The sequence below is a fragment of the Acipenser ruthenus genome, chromosome 4 (genome assembly GCF_902713425.1).
Source record: "Acipenser ruthenus chromosome 4, fAciRut3.2 maternal haplotype, whole genome shotgun sequence".
NCBI lineage: Eukaryota > Metazoa > Chordata > Actinopteri > Acipenseriformes > Acipenseridae > Acipenser > Acipenser ruthenus.
In genome coordinates this window covers 65500163-65525032 of record NC_081192.1, presented here as the reverse complement: position 1 = coordinate 65525032, position 24870 = coordinate 65500163, and the positions used below count along the sequence as shown (strand labels likewise).

The 24870-nt window shown below is 36.8% G+C and overlaps 1 protein-coding gene across 3 annotated transcripts in view; it reads right to left on the bottom strand.

Moving 5' to 3' along the window:
• Positions 1-1245: 1245 nt before the first annotated feature.
• LOC117400285 (dnaJ homolog subfamily C member 13) overlaps positions 1246-24870 on the bottom strand; it is a 97243-nt gene continuing 73618 nt past the window's right edge. For 2 of the 3 annotated variants that reach the window (XM_034000010.3, XM_034000011.3), the window contains exons 34-57: positions 23864-24065; positions 23664-23779; positions 23414-23492; positions 22797-22932; positions 22179-22363; positions 21431-21505; positions 20995-21114; positions 20281-20460; positions 19783-19950; positions 19312-19425; positions 18744-18860; positions 18442-18619; positions 17613-17704; positions 17253-17352; positions 13696-13770; positions 13396-13508; positions 12737-12906; positions 12231-12273; positions 9947-10120; positions 8472-8651; positions 7435-7575; positions 7042-7185; positions 6456-6555; positions 1246-2191 (exon numbers count right to left, since the gene is read on the bottom strand). In XM_034000010.3, coding sequence (XP_033855901.3) covers positions 2094-2191; positions 6456-6555; positions 7042-7185; positions 7435-7575; positions 8472-8651; positions 9947-10120; positions 12231-12273; positions 12737-12906; positions 13396-13508; positions 13696-13770; positions 17253-17352; positions 17613-17704; positions 18442-18619; positions 18744-18860; positions 19312-19425; positions 19783-19950; positions 20281-20460; positions 20995-21114; positions 21431-21505; positions 22179-22363; positions 22797-22932; positions 23414-23492; positions 23664-23779; positions 23864-24065 — 3100 coding nt within the window. In that variant the 3' untranslated portion in view covers positions 1246-2093. Of the gene's footprint in view, positions 2192-5689; positions 5798-6455; positions 6556-7041; positions 7186-7434; positions 7576-8471; positions 8652-9946; positions 10121-12230; positions 12274-12736; positions 12907-13395; positions 13509-13695; positions 13771-17252; positions 17353-17612; positions 17705-18441; positions 18620-18743; positions 18861-19311; positions 19426-19782; positions 19951-20280; positions 20461-20994; positions 21115-21430; positions 21506-22178; positions 22364-22796; positions 22933-23413; positions 23493-23663; positions 23780-23863; positions 24066-24870 lie in introns of all 3 variants that reach the window. The other variant, XM_059022655.1, reaches the window with a different exon arrangement.

Here is a 24870-nt window from a genome sequence, read left to right as displayed (position 1 = left end):
AAGTAAGCCTGGTTAATACTGCTCTAACAAGGACCTGCCAAAGTGGCAATGTTTTTTCCCCTCTAATTATTCTGTATTTCAGAAATGTATTTGCATTTCCAATTGTTAACATCACAAATTCATTTAATATACATTTTTCATTTAGGACTACCTTAAAAAATGTTCAAAATCCTGAATTGGTTTAATATCTTGAGGAAAACAACAACCCTTATTTGTAAATTTAAATTAATTATAATATAAACATATTGTCTTAGCTTAGATGCAATATTTATCAGACTGAGGAGAGGACCAGCTGTTTATCACTTTCCAAACACACTTCTCTAAATATGCATATTGAAACCAGTCACTGATACCCTTCACCATTTAGATTATCAGAAATGAAAATTAAAATACGTGTTTGCCTTTACAGGAGTTTCTTTCGAACCCTAGGATGTAGATACAAAGTATTCAGTCACCACTTCTGGTTTTTGGTGCTTGGGGTTGGGGATTCATTGCCTGTTTTACCCCACTCAGAAGGCTTGCTTACTAATTATCTTACCTTATTAGGTAACCATCCCCTTTTCAGTTACATGCAAATAATTATGAGCAAATGGTCTCACAGGAGCAATGGTACCCCAAAGGTTGAGTACATTTTTTAGTCAATGGGGGGGCTGGTGCCACACGAAGACTCAAAGTTAATTTAGAGGGAGTGCATGAGGGTGATTCAATGTTCAGGCTGAATAGTATAAAGATTTTACAGCATAATTTCTTTAGCACACACCCTTTTGGTTGCTATGTGTGTTTAATTTAATCTGAAATTAAGTTTTTTTCATGAGCTTTAGTTGATTTACACTAAATAATGTTAGCTTTGACCGAGCTGAATCTAATTCATTCTGCTGCCTACCACATTATACATTCCTGTGTAGCCGGGATTAGCTTTGATGACTTTGTGGATTCAGATGGGGTTCTAATACCAGTTGCACAGAAAACGATGTTTACGAATGGTTTGCTGTCTCACCAGCACACCATTATAAATTAGTTCTTTGGTTTCTGGTTAAATATATAAAACTGAACTGAAGACATTTTGATGTTTGCACATTCTAAAGGCACCACTCCACAGACACCTATCCAACAGCCTGTGAATGTTTATGAGTAAGTGCATACAGTGTTCTGTAATAATGTTTATTTCCTATTGTGTTTATGAATACCCCTATATAATTGATGACAAAGTTAAATAAATGGTTTTGAACAAAAACACAGATACTGTAGATTCCCTTTGTTTATTCCTAAAATTTTATGTACAAGTGCATCTGATTCTTTTTTTTATTTTTTTTTCTTAAATGTACATTCAATATAGAAAGTTTATATATGGGTTATATATAGAACAATTCACAATTACACTAGTCTTTTACATATGATAATTGGAGTCAATGCTATTGTTCCTTTCTTTTGCAGAAGCTTGTTTAGGTTGGTAAAGGCAGTTATACGTACAAATGTCTAGTGCGGTTTGCAATGCGGAAAATCATATGAAAGACTAGCAGAAAGGGACAGCATGAGCAGAGAGGTTCAGGACTTGATCTGAGTAACAGTTAACATAACAATAAGACTTAAGACAAACTGTGATATACACAGCATCATTAGACTGCCATCTAGTTGGTAACCAGATGTTTATTTTTCTTTTCTAGCAAAAATTAAACTTCAATTAAACACCAGTCATGTTTTTTTTTTCTTTTCTTTTGATACAGCACTGTAAAACAACATTATAAAAATTAGGAAAACAATTTATAAATCCGATTCACAGTCTTGTAACCTGACACGGATGAACAATATGCAAGTACGGCAAGAAAAATGCTTGCAGACTCATCTTGTTAGGTGTATCCAGAGTGCCTCTATCGTTTTTAACATAATGCTAACAGAACTGGATCACTTTTAATCTTTTTCTCACAAATAAAAAATATATTCTTAGAAAAAGTAATGACACTTGTTATCGTGCAAGACAAAAAACCCCAAAACAAGGCGAAAATGCTCTGAACAGGATCCCGATGGTTTTGTAGGCTCTTCTGTTTCTCAGATGTCTTTTGAAAGGACTTGGAACTGGGCATGCACATCACCTGTCAACCCAGGTCTCCATTTTCACTGTCAACAGGAGGTGGTACAACTGGCATGACTGTTGATGTAGTCCCAGCAGTAAGGTAGCCTGCCACTCCAGGACCTGTGCGAGAAATAAAATCTGTCTTAATAAGGACTACATGTGTGAAAACACACACAGACAACATACTACAAAACTGATACAGTTTCAGTGTGACTTCATCCCAGTTAATGATTCAGTTGGACCACTAAATAATATGATAATTTACAGTATCTGCTTGTGTCACACACAAGTGTATATATGGTTTCTGTGTGTTCCTTCAGATGACATGCAACCCAAGCTTCGCTAGGTTTATGGGCATTCTAGAAACCAAGGTAAAGAACAGATTTCTATGTTTTGAGTTTCACTTGCTCTTACCAGCCAGTAAAACCCAGATATTCTCTTCTTTTCAATTCAATGTAATGAGAGCAGCCATGAATAAACAGCCAATCCCTTTGAAGGATAGTTTATTCAGTATTCACTATATATTTAAATTTCCACAAATTAGTCTTGTTAGTTCAAAACTAGGGCTGTAAATCTACGTTTAATTGACTACACGTTTAAACCCATTGTTAATCCGGTCATTTAACCGTTTAAACGGCCATAAATTTAACGTTTCACTCATTTCATATTTTTATATTTTATTTCCAATATTTTAAGTCATATTTTAACCTTGGTTTGTTATTCAAAGTGCGTACCATATAGATCTACTTAAAGACAAACAATGGTAAACATAAAAGCATAAAGGAGGACTGTAAGTTAGCACTAAAATGTAATCTATTTTAATAGCATAAAAAAAAAACATTCAGTCGATTCTACAACGTATCATTTCTCCAGAAGCTCCATAAAAAGCGTGTGTATCCAACATCGAAAAAACATTAAAATAATAATAAATAATTTATTTCTTAGCAGACGCCCTTATCCAGGGCGACTTACAAGATATCACATTATTTTTACATACAATTACCCATTTATACAGTTGGGTTTTTTACTGGAGCAATCTAGGTAAAGTACCTTGCTCAAGGGTACAGCAGCAGTGTCCCCATCGGGGATTGAACCCATGACCCTCCGGTCAAGAGTCCAGAGCCCTAACCACTACTCCACACTGCTGCCCTAAAAAAAACAATTCTACTTAAATTAAACTTAAAACACAGTGACAAGACTACATTTTTTGTTTCATTCACTTGTACATTGTTGGCAGGAAACAAAACATGTCCAGAACCAAAAACCTTTATTTTTTTCATTACAAATCAAACCCGTTGTCTGATACAATACTAGTTCCCAGCGTCCCTCCCTTTCACAACGGTGCTTGCGCATTCACGTGAAAAAATAAAGACTTCATTTCCCATCGTTCCTCTCTTTCACGGCTCCTCGGTTCAGCTCGCTTGAATAATTAAAAGCTGTTCTGTAATTGCAGATGTCATGTGAACACACACAATAAAATATGGACAAATAAAAAGTTGTAAGCACTTTGTAACAGACATCTTATTCGCCGTTCTTTTTATAAATAAATAAATAGTAGCTACATGTTTTTTCTTTTCCAATTAACTTTTAGTTTTGAACTTGATCAATTCTATATTACTGCTATGCCCATGGTTTCACTACCATAAATCTTCTCTGTGTGAACATTGGGATCGTATTGTTCAAAGTGACTGCTGTAATAGCAGTCTGTGTGAGGTACTTTTTGTTTGTAATACAGACGTTATAATAGTCTGCAACGTTGTCTAATTGTTTAAGTCCTATTATTTTCCATGATTGCATGTATTTAACGCACTCAAACGGTGAATTATTTTCACTGATTCAGCCCTTCTCGTTGTTTATCCCTTACAGAATACACCGCCTCATTTATAACCCAGCTACAGAAACAATCCCCCCACTTTTGAAACCAAAGTTACGCCACTGCCTGTACTGATCATTAGTTTCACATTTTCCCTTCAAATATGTAAATCTCAAGCTTAATGCTCTACTGCCAAATGCATTTTTTTTGTACAGCACTTAATTCCGCATTAATATTCTTTTGATACCGTGATTCCGTCCGTGCTCTCGTTAACAGACTCCATAGGGCCCTATAAGACCCGAAAAAAGGCAATGCGATGGAGATACACAACAACGCAGGAAGCTGGTCTGTCCTTAATTTATGCAAGACGTATTTAGACTGAGCAGGTCAGGTTTCCTTAAAGGGGAAAACCATAGAAAGGGAAACATATCTTTGCGGAAAATATGCAAAAATAATTTGATAATATATTTAACTGTTAAGTTGCGTTTAAACGTATAATACAAATTTTAAACGAAAATATTTTTAACCCACGTTTACCGTTTAAACCCTTACAGCCCTATTCAAAACAGGTTTTCTAGGGCTGTATTCGAAGGTTTGTTCGCTAGCCAGGAATTCTATGTTTTAAACCTTCAAAGGTTTGTCAGGTGCCATTCACACATTTTTTCTGTTAACAGAAATCATTTGACAATGTATGAATACTATAAAAATGTAAAATGCATATTACTTAAAGAAAAAGTTAAAATCCACTACCAAATCATTATAAGTAGCAACTCTATATGGCGCCGTTGTCATGTATGAAGCAAGGTATATTATTATGCCAAAGCACTGGGGGGGTACCATAGCAGTATTGCTTCAGTAAAAAATGTACTGAATACCTAGAGGCAAATTTCTTAACTCGCCATCTCGACAGCAAAGCGCTGTATAGCGTAAGCTGTATTGAAAGAAATGTCTCGAAACCCCATTTTTTTTATTAAATGCCCAGATGACCAAAAAAAAAAAAAAAAAGTTGAATGCAAACTGTGCATGCATTTGTTGATGTATCATGGAGGCACATCCAATCTCTGGGGTCACTTTACAAGCGTAGGTTCATATTAGTAGTAGTAGTAGTAGTAGTAGTAGTAGTAGTAGTAGTAGTAGTAGTAGTAGTAGTAGTAAAATGTGACTGATAACCTGCTTGGAACGGTGACTGTTAAATTAAGTTTGTTTTGCCCCAATCCGCTGCAGTTAGTACCGCTGCAATGCAAGCTTACTCGCAAACAGAACAAATTACATGTAAATAAACAACATGTATTTTTATTTAAATTATAAAAATTGATTGCTTTTCTATATAACGTATTTTTAAACTACATATGAATGTTTTATTCCATTTATATGGATTACCTGTAAAATAATAGGATTTTCAATCAAATATAAACAAGTAGCTATGGTGACATAACTAGTAAATTATGCAAATGAGTACCATCAAAGGTTCGAACCTTCCTTCGGTAATGTGTTCCGAACTGTCGAAGGTCAAAATGTACTCTTCGTTGCAGCCCTACTATTATCTACAAATGTTTAAAAGTGCACTTAATAACTAACCAAATTGAAGGTGCCTAGAGTGCCTAGAGCATACTAATGTACAGTTTATACCTCAGCAGTCAGTCAGGCCCACAGACATTTGGCGATCAGGACTGGGCTTTTTCTTTTCGTCAACAATAACTACACTAAAATATCACTGAGGGAAGAGAACAATCAAACTTGTATTTTGCCGTACAGAGACAACAATGCAAGGACGAAAATTAAAACAGTTTAGGAAACGTATCTACCTGCTTCAGAGTTACAGAGAAGTAAGCAAGGAGCCTTTGTAAAGGTCTAAAGCCCACTCCTGAGATGAAGGGGGCTACTACCAGAAAGAAGGGAAGGCGAGGATACACCTGAGGAGAAAGAAGAGGGCATAGAAAGGGATGGAGATGGCAAGGGTAGTGGTGAGGTGGAGCCAAGCATTGAGCTAGAGGGAAAAGGCAGTCAATTTAGCAAGAAAAGCAGAGAAGGAGGTTACATTGAAGACCTATATCAATATTACACCCCACTGTTTTTGGCTCTTGCAAATGTGTACTTTTCCTTCAAGCTTATAAGGCAAATTATAATTTAAGCTGAAATCCTGTATAATGATGTTTTATAATTGGATATGACTCAATAAACAATACGTATATCTGCCAAAATCCATAATTAAAGATCATTTAAAAAAAATAAATACATGTTAGAGCCGCACTTCAATGTATTCCATGAACCAATTGATTTCATACTGGCGAACTGAAGTGCACCACACTTATTCCAAAGCAATCTCCCACAATGCACTGTAGTAAGTAATGACACAACCAGTGAGTGAGTGAGTGAGTGAGTGAGTGAGTGAGTGTGAATGTATGCAGCGGTCAACCAGATTGATTTACAAATGAATTTGTATGCTGTTGGCTTACCACAGTAAGTTGTATTAAATGTAAAAGAAAAAAAAAAGAAAAATACCTGCTGTTCGTCTATACAGTACTGCTGAGCATTATTGTTCAGTAATGAACAAAGAAGGAGGCTACCAACCTGTGAGGTACCCTGCAGTTTGTGACTCTGAGATGAACAGGTCATGTTTCTGATCTTTAAAGGCACTCCAGATGTTGGAACGAGAGAGGATTTCATTCACCTGAAAGAAATGGGCATTAGACAACTACAGTAATATCATGTGAATATCTTCATCTCTTCCTACGCTGCTTGACAGTATGGGGACCAGTAACATTTTATGCAGAGCCTGTAGTTCTGATGGTGTCTGTCTTCTCACAAGACTGCGTTACATGACTAATGAAGGATAACATGCTTTTGGTTTAATTTAACATTACTGTGTTTATTTTCATGCTCTTTTTTTTTTTTTTTTCAGCGTACACAACTTTTATCATGGTCTACTGGGGAACAATATCTTTACAAATAACAGATGACAAATAGCATTGTAATATTACAATTATGGCATATTGTCAGCTATAAAAATAGAAATGTATAGTGTATTACTGTTTGAAATGCTTTATATCTTCTGCTTATAAACTAAGCTATATAATACACAGATATTAAGCCATTAGTGTTTGTATTGCTGCATATGGTCACAATTCGGGTCCTTGTGTAAAGAAAGTGGTTGTACCTGTTCACCATACTGCAGGCTGCGTGTCATTGATTTCAGTGCTTTTACAATCTGTGCCTTGGTGGCGGCAGGGTTATCCAGAGTTTCTAGACCAATCCCTTCCAGCAGCCTCAGGAGGTAGGGTACCAATTCTACCCTCAGTGCCTGAACATTGAGCACAAGACAGAGAATAAGAGAGAGATGTGACAATGAGATGCAAAGACATCATTCAAGCCACACTTCATATACAGGTATGACACTACACTGTATTACTGGGCCCCTCAAACTGGACCAGAACTGCTCTGGAGCGATGCTCAGAGGCATTGCTGTCTTGGTAGTGCCCATCCCTATTATTATTTAATAGAGAAATTGGGCAAAAGTGTGGTGATGTTACCTTGAATTTTAGCTCCATACCTGAGCCACAAGATCAGTTTGTTCTTTTTGGAACATCCGATTCAGTGCTTCACAGGCCAAACCGGCCATGTCTGACCTGACTTTCATTCCAGTCATTAGGGGACCAATGGTTTCCAATGATGCCATAGCTCGTACGCAAATCTATCATTAAAAAAAAAGAAAAAACAAAAGGGAATCTCAGTCAGAAATATGTTGTGGTTTCCAGTTTGTTGATAAACCTGCTGCTTACAGATTGAAGTCTGAATCCTCAGTTTGTGTAAACAGCAGCCGAAAAATGACTCAAATTCACCTCATGTACTATGTACTCTATTGTGTGTACTATGTAATTATATCTCTGCATATCCTTTTTGTCTACTAGAAGCAACACTGTTATAGAGATGATCTTGTGCAGGACAAATCTCCATACTCAATGCATTCCTTCCATATGAAACTGTACTTTAAACTTTAAAGTTTAAAGTACAGTAAGTTATTGCATATACACCTTTTTGGCAGTGAGCGATTCGATTAAAACTGATACAGTACTGTTTTGTAACTTGTTAACTCGTCATCATCAAAACTCCAATTCAAATGGTTTATTCAATGTTTTCAAAACTGATTAGTCATCACGGGACTAATCTACAGCTTCCTCTGCATTTCTTAACGTGTGTAGGACAGTGATGTGCTAATAACCGTTGTCTTAAAATTCATTCTCGTATTCATAATTACTGTTTGCTGCATTTTTACCACAGGGTGCTTTGTTAATTTAGTTTGTCAGTTAGTTTATTATTATAATTTATTAACATACCCTTGCCTATTGTTTTTGTTTTACTTATTCTGTTCATTTCATTTGTTGATGCACATGCGTCATGACATAAGTAATAAATACCTTTGTATTTATTTATTCATATCGTGATTGGCTTTGGCATATTGCGTCCGTGGTCAACTCTGTCTTAGAGAACACTTTGGCTATGAAAACACTTTTCTTGCTTTCAGAGGGGTGTTCTCTTAGCCAGAGACTACTGTATATATTATTCCCACTGCACAGTGCAAGCAGTTACCTCATTGTCCGAGAGTGCATGAATGATACGGATGGAGCTCTTTGGAATGGTGTTGTTTTTGTGATTGAGGGCCTGTAGGATCTTGGGAAGGTGGCCCAGGGGTGGCACCTGATCTGCTAACTGAGTCTGAGTACTGAAGAGACACACAGTGGCCGTTGTAATAGTTTCTAAGGTTTCACCCTGGAAAAGAAAAATCAAAATAAATACATAAAACACATCAAGAGCTTCGAAGCAACTACATTACATTAGCACAAAAGCTGGTATTCGGGGCTGGTTGTGTAAATATTACAGTTCCTGTCGGGTACCCGTCGAGTTTTAAGGTCCCCAAGATTCTTTCACTACACGGTTATCAATTAATAGTTTGAGAAATTACAGAAAAAAAGACATCAATGAGAGGGCTCCCGAGTGGCGCTTCCGGTAAATGCGCTCCGCGTGTAGCGTAGGATGCGCCCTATAGCCTGGAGGTCGCCGGTTCGAGTCCAGGCTATTCCACTGCAGACCGTGGATGAGAGCTCCCAAGGGGCGGCGCACAATTGGCCGAGCGTCGCCCGGGTGGGGAGGGCTTAGGTCGGCCAGGGTGTCCTCGGCTCATCGTGCACCAGCGACCCCTGTAGACTGAGCGGGCGCCTGCGGGCTTGCCTGTAAGCTGCCCAGAGCTGCGTTGTCCTCCGACGCTGTAGCTCTTGGGTGGCTGCATGGCGAGTCCGCAGTGTGAAAAAAAGCGGTCAGCTGACGGCACACGCTTCGGAGGACAGCGTGTGTTCGTCTTCACTGCTCCTGAGTCACCGCGGGGGTGGTAGCGGTGTGCTGAGCCTAAAATTAATAGATTGGCTATTCCAAATTGGGAGAAAAACGGGGTAAAAATCAATTGCCAATTACTAAATAAAAAAAAAAAGAATAAAAAAAAGACATTAATGCAGCTATTGTTTCCTAACAAAAAGATAACATAGGTAGCTTTTAGATTTTATCAGAAATAAAAGGATTGTGAGTGGTTTAGTACCTATGAACAGAAACTGAAAGAAACCAGACAATGCTTTTTATTTTTAGTCATGTATATTTGTCTTCTTCAGCATGCAGACTTTCTTAACCCAATGGTATTTTTTATTTAATGGGCAGCAGTGTGGAGTAGTGGTTAGGGCTCTGGACTCTTGACCGGAGAGTCGTGGGTTCAATCCCCAGTGGGGGACACTGCTGCTGTACCCTTGAGCAAGGTACTTTACATAGATTGCTCCAGTAAGAAAAACCCAACTGTATAAATGGGTAATTGTATGTAAAAAAAAAATAATAATAATAATAATGTGATATCTTGTGTAACAATTGTAAGTCGCCCTGGATAAGGGCGTCTGCTAAGAAATAAATAATAATAATAATAATAATATTTCTCTAAATGCAGGATTGTTTGTCCATGAATCACATAAAAACAGTATTTACATATGTAATTAAGAGACATACTGTAACTTGAAAAGGCTTCTTACATTTGGGTTATTTTTCTCTAGCAGCTCAGTCAGTTTTTCTAATAGTGAAACTAGGAATTCTCGTGGCTTCCTTAAGACCCATCCTGGCTGAGCGATAAAGATTCTCAGGAAGACACCTCCAACTGAAAGCTCCCCTTGGGCAGATCCATACGCCACTGTAAACTCCTTGGGCAACTAAGAGTGAAGACACCAGTCAGAATACAATCATCAGTCACCACCAGATTTCCTACATAATATGTTACCAAATTTCAGCTGTTTATAGCCGTGTAGTAAGGAAAAGGTAGAATGTAAGGATGAATACAACAGTAATACTTGGCTGTCTTTCCTAGTTATATGGCTGTGTTTTTAGGTGGAAAAAAAAAATCATGATTATTACATTTATTTTTCAATGTAAAAGCTAAAAGGCAACTAAACACACACACTATATATATATATATATATATACACACTACCGGTCAAAAGTTTTAGAACACCCCCATTTTTCCAGTTTTTATTGAAATTTAAGCAGTTCAAGTCCAGTGAATAATCTGAAATGGTACAAAGGTAAGCGGTAAACTGCCAGAGGTTAAAAAAAAAAAGTTTAGGTTACCAAAAACTGAAAAATAATGTACATTTCAGAGTTATACAAAAAGGCCTTTATCAGGGAACAAGTAATGGGTTAACAACTTACAGCTGTTCTGCAGCAATGGAAGTAAATTAAGCCTTGAAAGTTGATGCTAACAATTCCTACAGGTGTCCCAACTTTTGTTGATTACTTACAAACCCTCTGTCTGTATAAAAGCAGTGTTGGAACAGACTGTGTTACTACACCCTCTTAAGCATTATTTGGACAGTATTGTACTGCAGGAAGTAGTATATTGCTCTCATAATGGCGAGAAAAAGGCAATTAACAAAGGAAGACAGACAGACCATTATAACCCTTAAAAGTGTAGGTCTTTCCTTTAGAGAAATTGCAAAGAAAGCCAAGGTGTCAGTGAGTACAGTTTCCTACACCATCAAAAGGCACTTGGAAACTGGAGGAAACTCTGACAGGAAGAGGTCTGGCAGACCCAAAGCCACAACAGTTTCTGAGAGTCAACAGCTTGCGTGATAGGCGGCTCACAGGACAACAGCTTCAAGCACAGCTTAACACTGGTCGAAGTAAGCAAGTCTCAGTTTCAACTGTGAAGAGAAGACTTCAGCTGCAGGTTTGACAGGTCGAGTGGCAGTAAGAAAGCCATTGCTAAGATGGCAAAATAAGAAAAAGAGGCTTGCCTGGGCCATGAAGCACCGCCAGTGGACTACTGAAGACTGGAAGAAGGTCTTATGGACCGATGAATCAAAATTTGAAATCTTCGGTTCATCACGCAGGGTTTTTGTACGCCGTCGAGTAGGCGAAAGGATGGTTCCTCAGTGTGTGACACCAACTGTCAAACATGGAGGAGGAAGCGTGATGGTCTGGGGCTCTTTTGCTGGATCCAGAGTCTGCGACTTGTACAGAGTGAGTGGCACCCTGAACCAAAACTGCTACCACAGCATTTTGCAGCGCCATGCAATACCCTCTGTTATACGTCTATTTGGTCAGGGGTTCATCCTACAGCAAGATAATGACCCAAAACATACCTCCAGGCTATGTCAGAACTACCTTAGAAGAAAAGAACAAGACGGTAGGCTTCAAATCATGGCATGGCCAGCACAGTCTCCAGACTTAAACCCCATCGAACTGGTTTGGGATGAACTGGACAGAAGGGTGAAAGCAAAGCAACCTACAAGTACAACACATTTGTGGGAACTTCTGCAACAGTGTTGGGAAGAACTTTCCGAACAATATTTGATTTCCATTGTAGAAAGAATGCCACGAGTGTGTTCGGCTGTTATATCTGCAAAAGGTGGCTACTTTGATGAGTCAAAAATTTAGATTAAATTTTGTTAAACAAAACGATTCCATGATTTCTTTTTTATCTCCAATTGTTTATTTGTTCTATGCTTTAATTTCAGAGTACATTGAGACATTAAACTGCGTGAATTTCAATAAAAACTGGAAAAATGGAGGTGTTCTAAAACTTTTGACCGGTAGTGTGTATGTGTGTGTGTATATATATATATATATATATATATATATATATATATATATATATATATATATATATATATATATAAACACACACACACACATATAAACACACAGTCAAATATTTTCAAACCCCTGAATGCCAGTCCAGACCTGGCTGTAAAGATGGTATCCATCAGTTCGTCTTTTCTAAATGAATAATCTCAAAATAATGTAATTAATTTTTTCACTTGCCTTCCAGTTGACATCTGGATTATCCCTTTGTTGTCTAAAGTGCCTTCAAAGAAGAAGAAAAAACAAATGACTTTCAATTAACATTCTAAGTTTCCATGGAATCATCCTACCTGTGGTATTATAACCTGGTGTGTAAACGGTGCCTAAAACGAACAGTTGAGAGGTTATGGTTAAAGAACACATCTGACAAAACCCTTATGATCTACCCTTGTCTTATAGAGCAACTTGACATGCGTATGATTTATCTGTTATATTAAATAATGTATTATTCACTTTGTATCATTTTCTGTTTCAGTATTCAGGTACACCAGGTTGTAACAATTAACCTGTCCTCTTGCAAGACTGAATGTAAGAAATACAACATTTGCTCCAAGAGTCTAGATCTAAAACTAGTATACAAGCCTCTTTCAAAAAACCTGTACACACATTAAAACGCAACAGCAACCCAGGACAGTGTGGATATGGAATGGCTTCTTTGCCACCTGGCAATCGGAGGAAAAACTTACTCTAGCATCATTTCTCTGACAGTGGTGGACACCTTCTCCCTGGAGTTGTCATTCCAGATCAGTTCTGGGTTTTCATGAGTACCTTCGAAGATGTGCACAGCAGCCTCTGAGTTATCTCTCATTGCATCCATGAACACACCAGGGAGAAACTTAATCAGTGTGAGCCTCACCTGGAGTACAAAGCAACAACAGTTAGACTTATTGCCAGAACTTTGTACCCTTTTTTGGATAACATTGTGCAGTCATGTCTGCAGCTGATGGTTAAGGACAGCAAATTATGCACTGACTAAAATAATATAATTTCAGTCTCCAGGTGGAAAAAAGTGCTAGAGGAACACCTGAAAATAAGGCATACAAACTGTGAGCTTTCTTTAAGCTTGTATGATCCTTTTTGTTAAATGAAAATACACATTTTCTAAAACATATGCTTTTAGTGAGACTCACACAGACTTGTAAAAGCAAATGCAAGTGCAAGACATGTAATATTGACAGTATTTTATTAGAAATAAGGTAAACTCTTAAATTTCCACAACTCTAATCCTTAGGAATGATGTATGACATTCTTCCAACCAGGCCCTTAAATATGATTTTACTGTAGTGCTGTGGAAAAATACAAAATATCAAAAGTAGCATGGGCATTTAACCCTGACAACTCTCACCTTGGGGCCAATGAGTTTGTCTGAGGTCATTTTGGCAAACAGCTCAGCAGTTTGGGAGCGCACTTGAGGGTGAGTGGAGTTGCAGAACATGTCCAATAAATATATCAGTGCACCTGTAACCCAAGGAAACAGTGTGAATTATGTAACATTAACATTACATGGAAGTCTAATAAAATTAAATATTACTTGCCAATTCTTAACCAAAATGCTTTATTCATTACTAGATGAAGAATACATAGATATAAAGTAAAACAAAAATCCTAAAAAAAAACTACAGACATCAATACTGTGGTGTATTACCTTTAGCCATAGCTTCTTTTATTATCTTGGTGTTGGATGTTAAAGCATAAAGAGTTTCAAGGACAAGCTGTCGACCTGGAAAACAAATGAAATAGGGAATGAAAGGGTTTCTGTTTGTGTCTTGAAATATCATATGGTACAGAAGTGGCCAAACCGCAGCTCCCTGGCAGTTCAAATGCGGCTCCCCGTGACATGCTGGGTGATGCACACTTTGCGGCTTGCATGAACTGAAGAAAGAATTATAAACTAAAAGAGAAAAAGTAAAAATAAACACAACAAGTTTATTATTTTTGTTCTCTGTATTGATTTATGTTTATTATTCTTTCTTCTCTCTCTTCAGTTTATTTGACCTGCAAAGACCTTTGACACCATGCATAGGTGCATGCGTATTTCAATCACCTTGATTAAAATCCGGGTGTGCAGTTCATAATCTTGAATTAACTGCTTGTTCGTTTCATGGAGACAATGTCATTGAGCAAACCATCACAAGTGATAAACGAAAGTATGATGCTTTAAGCTAGAATAGGAGGAAGAGTTTGCTTTCACTGAAAACAGTAGTAAACCTGTGCCTCATCTGCAAGAAATCGATTACATACTGTAGTCTGTATAAGGCGAGCAGCCTCAAATGTCATTATGAAACTAATCACAGCAAATGTTCAATTGAATATCCTCCTGGATCAGACTTAAGGAGAAACAAGCTAGCCTCTTTAAAAGCATGCCTCAGCAGTCAGCAGATGCTCCTTTTAGCGTTCAGTAAAGAAGCTGATGTAACGACTCAAGTGAGTTTTGTATGGCATGGATAGGGCTCTTCGTTTTTAGTTTTTATTTTTAGTCACGTGATGTCCCTTTAAAGTTTAAAGTAGGACTGTCAATCAATTAACATTTTTTGATTGGTTAATTTATGGGCATTAGTTGAGTAAAATTGGTAGATTAATCTGTGCACATTTTTAATAAAGGTAATGAATGATATTATAGTGGCTGTCCAGTACAGTAATACTAAAAAAATGTATAGAATCAAAAAAAAAAAAAAAAAAAAAAGCAAGCCCAATGTGAATTTGGTCTTTTTAAAAGCATTTTCACAGAACAACCGTTCTTTTGGGCCACTGTCAGACATACCTGAAAACACAAGACAGCTGAGCTGCGTTTCCAACATCGGTTGTTTAATCTACCATTACAGCTATGTACTTCCTGTACTTCTGAACCTAGCAGAATCTGAGGCACCGAAGAGATGAAGCCGTTTGGAATCTTGTTACAGGTACCCGAGAATACTGTGGCTATTGACAAGTGATTGCTTAACATGCTGTTGTAGTCAGAAATCAGAGAAAGTAATTCCACATAATTCCCTCTATTTGAGGAATGTGTGCCTTCAATGTGCCCTCTGAATGCCAGTTCTTGCTTGCCAAGGTAAACAACAGAATCAATCAAGCATTTAAGAACCTCAGCCTTCTTACTTGGTCATTGTGATGTATTGTATCCCTACACTTCTGCTCATCCAGTTAAACATCAATCCAAGTTTGTCCAAAAGGTTTGAGTGTAACTGTGGCTTGCAAGTGACTTTGGGAACGCTCGTGTTTTTGTGCTGATTGATAGACATCCTAGATTGCTGTAGCCAGTGCAGTTCCATATCACCTTTTCTGTATTGAACAAAAGACAGTTCCAGCAGTATAATTTTCTTAATTGACAGCTACTGGCAAGCCATGGATACCTTTCATAATTTGAATGTTGGAAGTGGCAAGTACATCCCTTCCCTTCCTGTGTCAGTTTGGGTATTTGTGGTGTATAACTCAATTTTTTCTGAGAAAGTTCTTCTTGAAAATGGATTCGCAACCAAATCGACTACATGTCTCCGTTGTCTTATGACATTTTATTTTTAATTTGTAAAAAGCAATTCAAAATATTACTTCTAAGTTCTCAATAATGGTCTTTATAATAAGCAATATCGCACGAAATTCAGCTATTACACCCTTACCCTAGCATATTTATGTCCTGCCTCTGCTCACTAATGATTGGACAGCGGTAAAACCAGGGTAGATCTTTGACTCTCCCATTGGTTAAACCTACTAAAACCCTTCAACTGTTTATGTCCCGCCTCCGCTCACTTATGATTGGACTGCTGTGGATAAAACACATTTCTTCTATTGGTTGATTTTATTTTATATACAAAAATAAAATTCTGCATGATTAAATTGTAAAAATAAAAAAAATAATAATCTGCAATCAACTCTTTAGTTAATCTGTTAAATCGGAGCAGCCCTAGTTTAAAGATATTGCGCTGACTCAGTTTCTTAATTAAACTCTTGGAAAAGCTTTGATTGTGAAACAAGATCACTTTTGTTTCTTCTCCTGTAACTTGATTGAGACTGTGATTCTGTTTCATTGATAATGGAACAAAAACAAAAGGCAGGTCCTTATTTTTAATTCAAACTTAACAAAAAAAGCAAGTTCATTTAGATTGCTTTTCCCGGATTTAAAATCTTAATGACTCATTTCAAAAATGTTATAACCTGTTTTGCAAATAATAGTTTCCTCTTAATTACGATTTAATTAAATAAATTTAACTTAACTTGTTTTTTGCGTTCAGTTTGAACATTATCAATGAAACAGAATCACAGTCTCAATCAAGTTATGGGAGAAAAAACTAAAGCAAACTTGTTTCACAATCAACACTTTTCCAAGAGTTTAATTGAATGGAGTCGGCTCAAAAATAAAAAACAAAAATAAAGAGCCCTAGGCATGGAACATCGCTTGTGCCAAACGTCTTTATTCAGATGAATGAATCTTTTTATAAAATTGGAGTGTTGACGCTAGACTAGAGAATGCATGTTTAAATGTTATATTGCAGGTCTAAAATTAATATTATATTTACATATCTTACATCTCGTCATGATAATTAAACAAAAATATATATATATATATTTTTTTTTAAAACAATGCTAGTATCTAATTTAATTTCATGTTTTACAGTGTCTTGTGGCTCTCAGCCATATGAAAATTTTGGTATGCGACTCATGGGGTCAAGAAGTTTGGCCACCCCTGATATAGTACATACAATTATACATTATTTAAATACCATTATGCTTTACTAGTCTCCTTATTTTTTATTATGTTCACTTCTATTTAATATGCACTTAAATTGGATAATGTCATATAAATATTTAAAATGAGCATACAAATGCAAGTCTAAGGAAGGCGCTGGTTTTCACCAAATATTATTTTTAATTTGTGTTTGAGCCAGCAGAGGTTTTAAAACACAAAGTGAAAATACAATTCTTAAACTTACAGTAATAAAACCAGATAAATGCATCGGCTGTATCCCTTAATGGCAGCTTAATTAAAAAACAATTGTCCCCTGATCCATGCGTAATCTATGTCACATCCAAAGTGCAATAGTAACATTCACATACTAATAAAGGCAGATTTCTTTTGTATTTTAAAGCTTTGTGTTATTTCAAAAGGTGTCAACTGTTTAGAATCCCATCCTCAACATAAAATGCCACAATCTGTGTCGATATAATTTTTTTCATATAGTAGCTGCTGTATATGTATATTATACTTACTAGATGGCAGTGAATGCAGCAGGGGCAAAAGGTTAGAAAGAACCAAGGACTCTGCAATATTACTGACACACTCCTGGTTACTTGTGACAATGTTGACCACCTGAAAACAGAGACAAGATAAGATTTAGATAAAAGGCAATGTTGCAGTATAAAATCAGGAAACTTCACACAATACGTGAATGTATTTTAAATCATTATTAGCATAATCAAGTCGGTAATTCAGAATGTTTATTGCGCTATGCTCCAATGTTCATGCCAAAAATGCTTTTTTTTTCTGAAAATCTGCTTATGAAATCCCACAATACTTCCTGAACATAGCACCTACAGTTTAGAAATGTAGTAAATGATGGGCACGGTTACCTCCAATGACAGCTGTTGCACCTTCCCAGCTCCGTGGACTCTTAGTAGAGAGAATATCAACTTAAAGTGACCCATACATTCAGTCTCCGATCCTACAGAGGCAATAAACACAAGAAAAAAAAAGGAAATACTGACCCAAATGGCAGCAGACAGAATACTCAAGGAACTAAAATAGAATGTGCTATATGAACACATTTTAAACAGTTACAATGTTATGATTTCAAAAAGCAACATCCCACCTGGAATAATACCTGGTTAATTAAATAGCTGTTTACTGTCCTTTCAGTCATCCATTGCTACATTAAAAAACAAAAATGTCTAATCCACAGCCTCTACAAACCAGCATTCTGTATAATTTGTCTTCATTTTTGGGTCCTGACCAGATCCCTATTAAAATGAATGGTCCAATACCCTCTGCAAATCGGGAACCTGCATATTCTGAAATACGGCATGATTTATAATTCTTATTTGCTTACAATCAATGTAAATCCGACTGTGCAGTCCAGCACAAAGTCATGCGATTTTTGTTTAAGTTTATAATTAAGTATGTTGGGTAAATATGCACATGTCCTGCAGGTATTGCAGAGTAAAACAAACAAAAAAAATATCATAATGGAGAAAGTATTGAATTTGAGTTACAGAGTATACCTGGACTGCATATGTTCTGTATGAACTGTGGTATTTAAAGTGTTTAAATGATAATGTATATATTTATTTTATTTTGATTGCAGTATTAGATTTTACAGTACACCACTGTATAGTCTGTCACTATTTTCCTGTCCTAAGCCATGCTGGATTAGACAAGTTTTACCGGAAGAGCAATGTTTACCTGGGTTGTTTTTAATGACGTTTCTCAAAGCTTCCAGGGCCATTTCCACCCAGCGTAATCTTTCCCCATGTTGATCAGATTCCACCTTCCCAGTCTGGGTGATGGCCATTAGAGTGTGGAGGTACTGAGCCTGTGACCCAATGTAATCCAAGAGACTGGCAGCAAAGGCTTTTGGAAACTGGAAGAGAAAAATGATCAAGACGTTCAAGTACAGCAATACCAATTTGCTTTTGCATATTTTGAAACAGGGTATTTTGGATGTTTTAGCAATACACTAATGAAGTAAGAAGTGAAATGCTCACCTCCAATGGAAATGTTGGTTGTTCGTTGTAGACCCTGACAAAAATCTCCCCCACAATCAGTTCTTTACCATGCTCACTGAAGACAAACTCTGCTCCAAAACTCTTATCACAATCCCCCTGTAAATCGTGTGGAAAACAAGTGCATATAAAAAGTAAAAATGTTTTGCTTGTCAACAGTATACAAGCAGACGCAAGACCAGCCCCAGCCAAGGCTATGACACTATTCTCAGGTTATAGAAGTTACGTCAAGTGTGGACATATTGTAGTGATCAACTAAAAATGTCAATGCAAGCAATACATACACAATAGAAGAGAAACATTACAATATCTCTGTCAGAATTATAGCAGTGATCACAGATGTCTTTACATCTAGGATAGGTTTCACTCGTAGTTATGACTCATTTAAACAATTATCCAAACTACCAAACGTTAATCGTAAAGTCACACAAACAAGAGTATCTTGAATAGTACAACAATTACTACAGCCATGGGTAAAAAAGTGAACCCGTGCCAAGTGTGTTCCTGAGTAGTGGATCAGATGACATACGAGTGGTTATTAACTCATTACCCTTTTGATGATGCCCTCTTGTTGAATTTCAAGGAATTCCAGCAACTCAGCTCTGGTGCCATTGTTCCAGATCAAATAGGGATTCTCAGAGTTGCTGTTAAGCAGCTTGAGAACCTGAAAAATAAACCATTTGTTACTGAGTTAACATAATAGCATTAACAACCTTGACTGTGCAGTCTACTCTACGTACCACTGTCATTTCAATCACTTTACTGGGATCCTTCTTTACGTTTACAATATAACACTTAAATGCACTGTTATTGTTCATAACTTTGCTACACCCTGTTCTAATCATCTAGAACAGATTTTAACCAGTTCTGCCATCATTTTGATCAATTAAATAGATCCCTATGTGTCTGGGTTTCAATCCTTTTGGAATTTATTGGAATTATATACCATTTTTACATGAGAAGATGACAAAATGTTCATATTGTCATGAATCCTAATTTTTGGTTAGACATTTGCACATACCTCAGGTGGTGTATTCTTAGATAATTTACTGGCAATGTAGGGAGTAAGCATAGCAGCCAGGCTTTTCCGTACTGTGGGATTTTCAGGTGGGCCATCCTCTTCCAATATGTAACCGCCCAGTCGACTCAAAGAAACCAGGCTAAGCTTGGCAAGACTATTGGCCACTTCCTTTTAGGGAAGGAAAAAAAAAACATCACTCAACCAGATTACAAATGAAAGGACAACAACATCTGAGGCCAGTATGCAGGATAAAACTGGTCCTAATAGTTATGAGAGGGGGACCAATAACTTTTACACTGTAATACAGTACTCTAACCACTACATAAATACATAGAAGCATCAATGGATTCCCTAACTAGCACTGTACAGTATGTATAGGTGTTCTATAACGGTAATTATATGTAAATAGTTGGAAAATTGTAATCTGACTGGCTAAAACATTCCCTTTATTACTTATTTATTGTTTAATTTAGTAGCTATTAAAATGGAGTAACCCACCTGCTGGTTGGTGTCCTCACACTTGTGAATGCCACTTTCTTCCAGAGTGTAATCATAATTGAAAAGATAGCCTAAGAGATGCCAGAGGACCCCAGCATGGAACATGTGAGTCTGGAGAAAGTAATCCACAGCGAAGGAGCTGACACATTCCACGGCCAAGGTGGCCATCCGTGGAATGTTCTGCAAATGAAACAATCAATCACAGATCTTTTTACCCGACTCAAGGCATTTCTGTTCATAATTAAACAACCTAGCTTTTTTGTCATGGTAAGGCTATATATGCATTTTTCTTTATATACGTGCATGTCAGTATACATGCAGCTGTTAAACTAGAGTCAACCATGCACTTGGCCAGACTCAACTGCCTGCCAACTGAATATTTGTCTGGAATTGCTTCGTCCCCCCCCCAATTAGGAACTGATATAAGAAAAAGGTAGGCGAAGTTCAATAATGAGTTGTTGTTTCCAATGACAATATATAAATCATTAATTCATGTGTGCAAATAAATTTTCCTTACCTATTTTATTTCCTACCTCACTACAAAGTACTGCTTGATATTGTTGAAAATGTGAAGTAAAGCTACTGACCAATCGAAAAAAGCCTTGCCTATTCTTTAAATGGTGCCGTTCAGTTTACACTTTTACAAAACAATGTCAATGTGGCAGCCTTGGTCGTGGGAATATTGCATTTTATAGAATTAACTTTGCAATTCACCTTTCCATAATAGAGCACTCTGCAGAGGTCCCGGATAATGTTGGGAAGTTCAACAATCTTCCCCCGGCACTCCTCAAACTGAGCAGCCACGCTGTAGCACTTGTATATGTGCCCACACACCTAAAAGGCAATGTTATCAATATGTTTTGTCCCAACAAATTTTACAGAATCTTTATACACAATGAAAGTCAAGTGATGGACACCATTTGGTTGACATAATTTCTAACTTCTAGAAGGCAATATAGATTTTTTAACATCCTGCAACTGTCCATATAAAATACTGTAACTCTACAGCACAGAACATAACCTTGACATTCTACTACTTAACAATATAGATATTTACCATAGCAAAATATATACCACATATATAAAATGCTACCTGTCTTTACATTAATGGCATGATTAATCCGTATTGGGAGTGTGGTTTTCTGCTTACCTGGACAGCCATATCATCTGGTTTGCTTGAGGCGGTGAGTACTGCTACACACCGAGAGAGGGCCTCTTGTAACACCTGGTGAAAACAATCTCCTCTTAGGTTCAGGGTCAAATCAGAAATTAGATGTTTGACCTCAGTACTTTGTTAGGTATACTGTAAATATGAAGTCGTCTTCCTTTTGCATATAGATACAACTTAAGTATACACAAAAAAATATAACCTACATAAAATGATACAGATTTGCGATATATGGATGTTGTAATTGCTGTTAAATGTTTGTTGTATTTGAGTAACTGAGACTGAAACATAGGGTAGTAATCAACACTTTGGATGTAAAGCCTTCTTCAAGCGCTGTAGATCATATGACTTTATTTAGCAGGAATCTATTACAGGTCTCTACATTCCTTTAACTAATAAAGAAAGGCCCCATGGTGATTCCATGGTTGTGATACTTAATCAAAGAAAGCAGACTTAGACAGCCCCTCGTGGAGTAGCACAAACAACAAGTTACAATTAATGCTAACAAGAACAGAAGAAAGGAAAATCTTCACATCATCTATTTAAACTCACGAACTATGACGTCTTTTTTATGGAGCGATAGAGAAAAGGTTTATATATTATAATAGATGCGATCATTATTCTAATAATAATTGGAACCCTAAAATACTGCCGAGATCCATTTAGGAACAATAATATCAAACAATACTACTCACAGTGCACACAAGTAAGAATGAAAATCTAGTTTTACCTCAATTCCATTCTCTCTTCGCAGCTCCTCTGCATTAAGAGCTGAGCAATTTACAGTGTGGAAAGCAAGTTCAGCAGCAGCAGGTAGAAGAGGGGAAGTCTTGGAAAAGAGCTGGTTGTCTGTAGTTTCCATGGTGAGGGTCTTGATGAGCATTGGGTAGCCTGCATACTTGTAGGGCTTCAGGTCTGGAAAGTACAAAGACAGAGACACTCTTGAAATCATGACGCAGAAAGAGTAAGTGGCACAGGACCACAATAGCCAACAACAAATTGCTAACATGAATTATTATTATTATTATTATTTATTTCTTAGCTGACGCCCTTATCCAGGGCGACTTACAATTGTTACAAGATATCACATTATTTTTACATACAATTACCCATTTATACAGTTGGGTTTTTTTACTGGAGCAATCTAGGTAAAGTACCTTGCTCAAGGGTACAGCAGCAGTGTCCCCACCGGGGATTGAACCCACGACCCTCCAGTCAAGAGTCCAGAGCCCTAACCACTACTCCACACTGCTGCCCATGTACTGTACATATAATCTCAGTTATAAAGGTTTAGCCCTGATTCAAGTACATATTGAGGTCTGTTAGTACCCTGCGCATAATAGCCTACCTTCTTTGTGCCTGTTGAAGAGGATGCTTTGAGTTTTGAGTATAAGAATTATATTCTCTGGGTCTGGACCGTCCACAATTTTTGCTGATTTTGTGCACAAGAACTCATAGGCCTTATTCACCTTCTCAAACATGTCCTGTATGCAAAGAAGTGAATGGATTACATTTTGGGTTGTTTCAAGTTGATCTGTATTTCACAAATCAATCAAACTCAGTTATGGTGTCAATAAGCACAGCCATTTGCAGGATCCAAGTGTTATTATACAGTATAATAACAATCACATATTAATTTTACAATTGTTGTTCTGATCAGACCTCCAGGCTTCAGTTCTAATATTGTCAAGCACATCTAATGAAAAAACATCGCTTTTTTTTTTTTTTTTTTTTACAATTACATGTATGGTGTTCTTAAAATTGAATTGCAGCATGAAATTGATTAATTACAATCTAGAAGGAATTCTCATATTTATTTCCACAATAACTGATCATGCATGTTTTTTTCTTTGTGTGTTTCTTTTCCCCCCACTTATAAGTATAAATCCCCCTAGCCATGCATGTATCCCCCTAGCCAGGCATATAATCCTTCTCGGTTAAGGGTTACATAAGAAAACAACTTACCCTGCCTTCTGGATTCTTATCCGGGTGATATTTTTGTGCCAGTCTGAAGTAAGCTTTTCTAATTTTGCTCTCATCATGTCTACAAGTAAAACACAGGTACGACTTATAAAAACTACAGTTAAGCACAAAGGTTTCGGCTAGCCCCTTCATCAGGGTAATATAACTACAAATCAGTTACCAAACTTGGTGGTGGGATTTAAAAAAAAACCCTAATTGTTCTCAACCAAGATACATTATTTGGAACACTTACTGTCCTTGCCCCTTAGGAAGGTTTAGAACCTCATAAGCATCGTCTACCGACATTGAAGGTGGCTTCTTCTCCACTTCCTTCTTCCATGATTCAAGCGTGTCTTTGAGGAGTTTCACCTGGATAGGCAATACAACAAAAATGGTTTAGAAAAGGGACCTACCCTGGGGCTAAAAAGAGATCAAGATGCTGTGAGAACTCACAGGTTCTTTGATAGGCCAGTCTGGGAATTTCTGTGTGTCACAAAGGTGTTTGAGGTAATAGATGTTACAGAAGAGTTCATTATCAAGCTGAGGGTAGTTGATGGAAGGGATGGGGCAGTACTGGTAAAGTGCTCGGGTGTTGCTCTGAAGACGGGGAGAGAAATCAGCAAGATGGGCAGCAATCTTCTCGATCATCAGACGCCTAAAAAAAAAAAAAAGGAAAAAAAGTAAGAAATGTCAAGAAAGACTCAGTCACAACTTTTTTTGTGTAAATCCATTTTCTAGCAATATTATACCTGGATCACCTTCTGTGTCTGCTTGTACTTCATACTTCCAAAATTTAAAAGACATCATAGATGTTGCTGTTGCTACCTTAAATCTAATTACGTGTACACTGTTTGAATTAATGAAAAGAAAAAAAAAAGTGAAGAATCAGAAGATTCTTTGCACACTAAAAACCTGACGAGTAAGAAAGTTAGTAAGAGGTAAGAAAACAGATATTAGAGCATTTTGTTTGTCCAATCATTCTAAATTACTCAAATAATTTATATATATATATATATATATATATATATATATATATATATATATATATATATATATATATATTCAAAAGAACGACTTGCAGCAGTGAATTGTTTAAAAAAAGCTGTTACGAAAAAAAAACACTTCAGTTGGTACATATTTTGTTGAAATGTAAAAAAAAAAGTTTTGTTTATTTAGTTTTAAAGTTTAAAAAAAAAATAGAAATGTATTTTTTGAAATCCCAGAAAACTAGTAACACGTACTTACCACTAACCGTTAGACACATGACTTAGTTTACAGGAAAATTGTGAGCTCTGATGAGCTGAATAACTTATTCCCGTTATAAAATGTCTTATGATCTTGTAGTATTTGTATCTGTATTTATTATTATTATTTTTTTGTTAACAGAAAAAGTTAGGGAAACAGGGTTGGAGGTGTGTCACATTTTGATTTTGCATGTATCTCCAGTAAATGCTAATTTG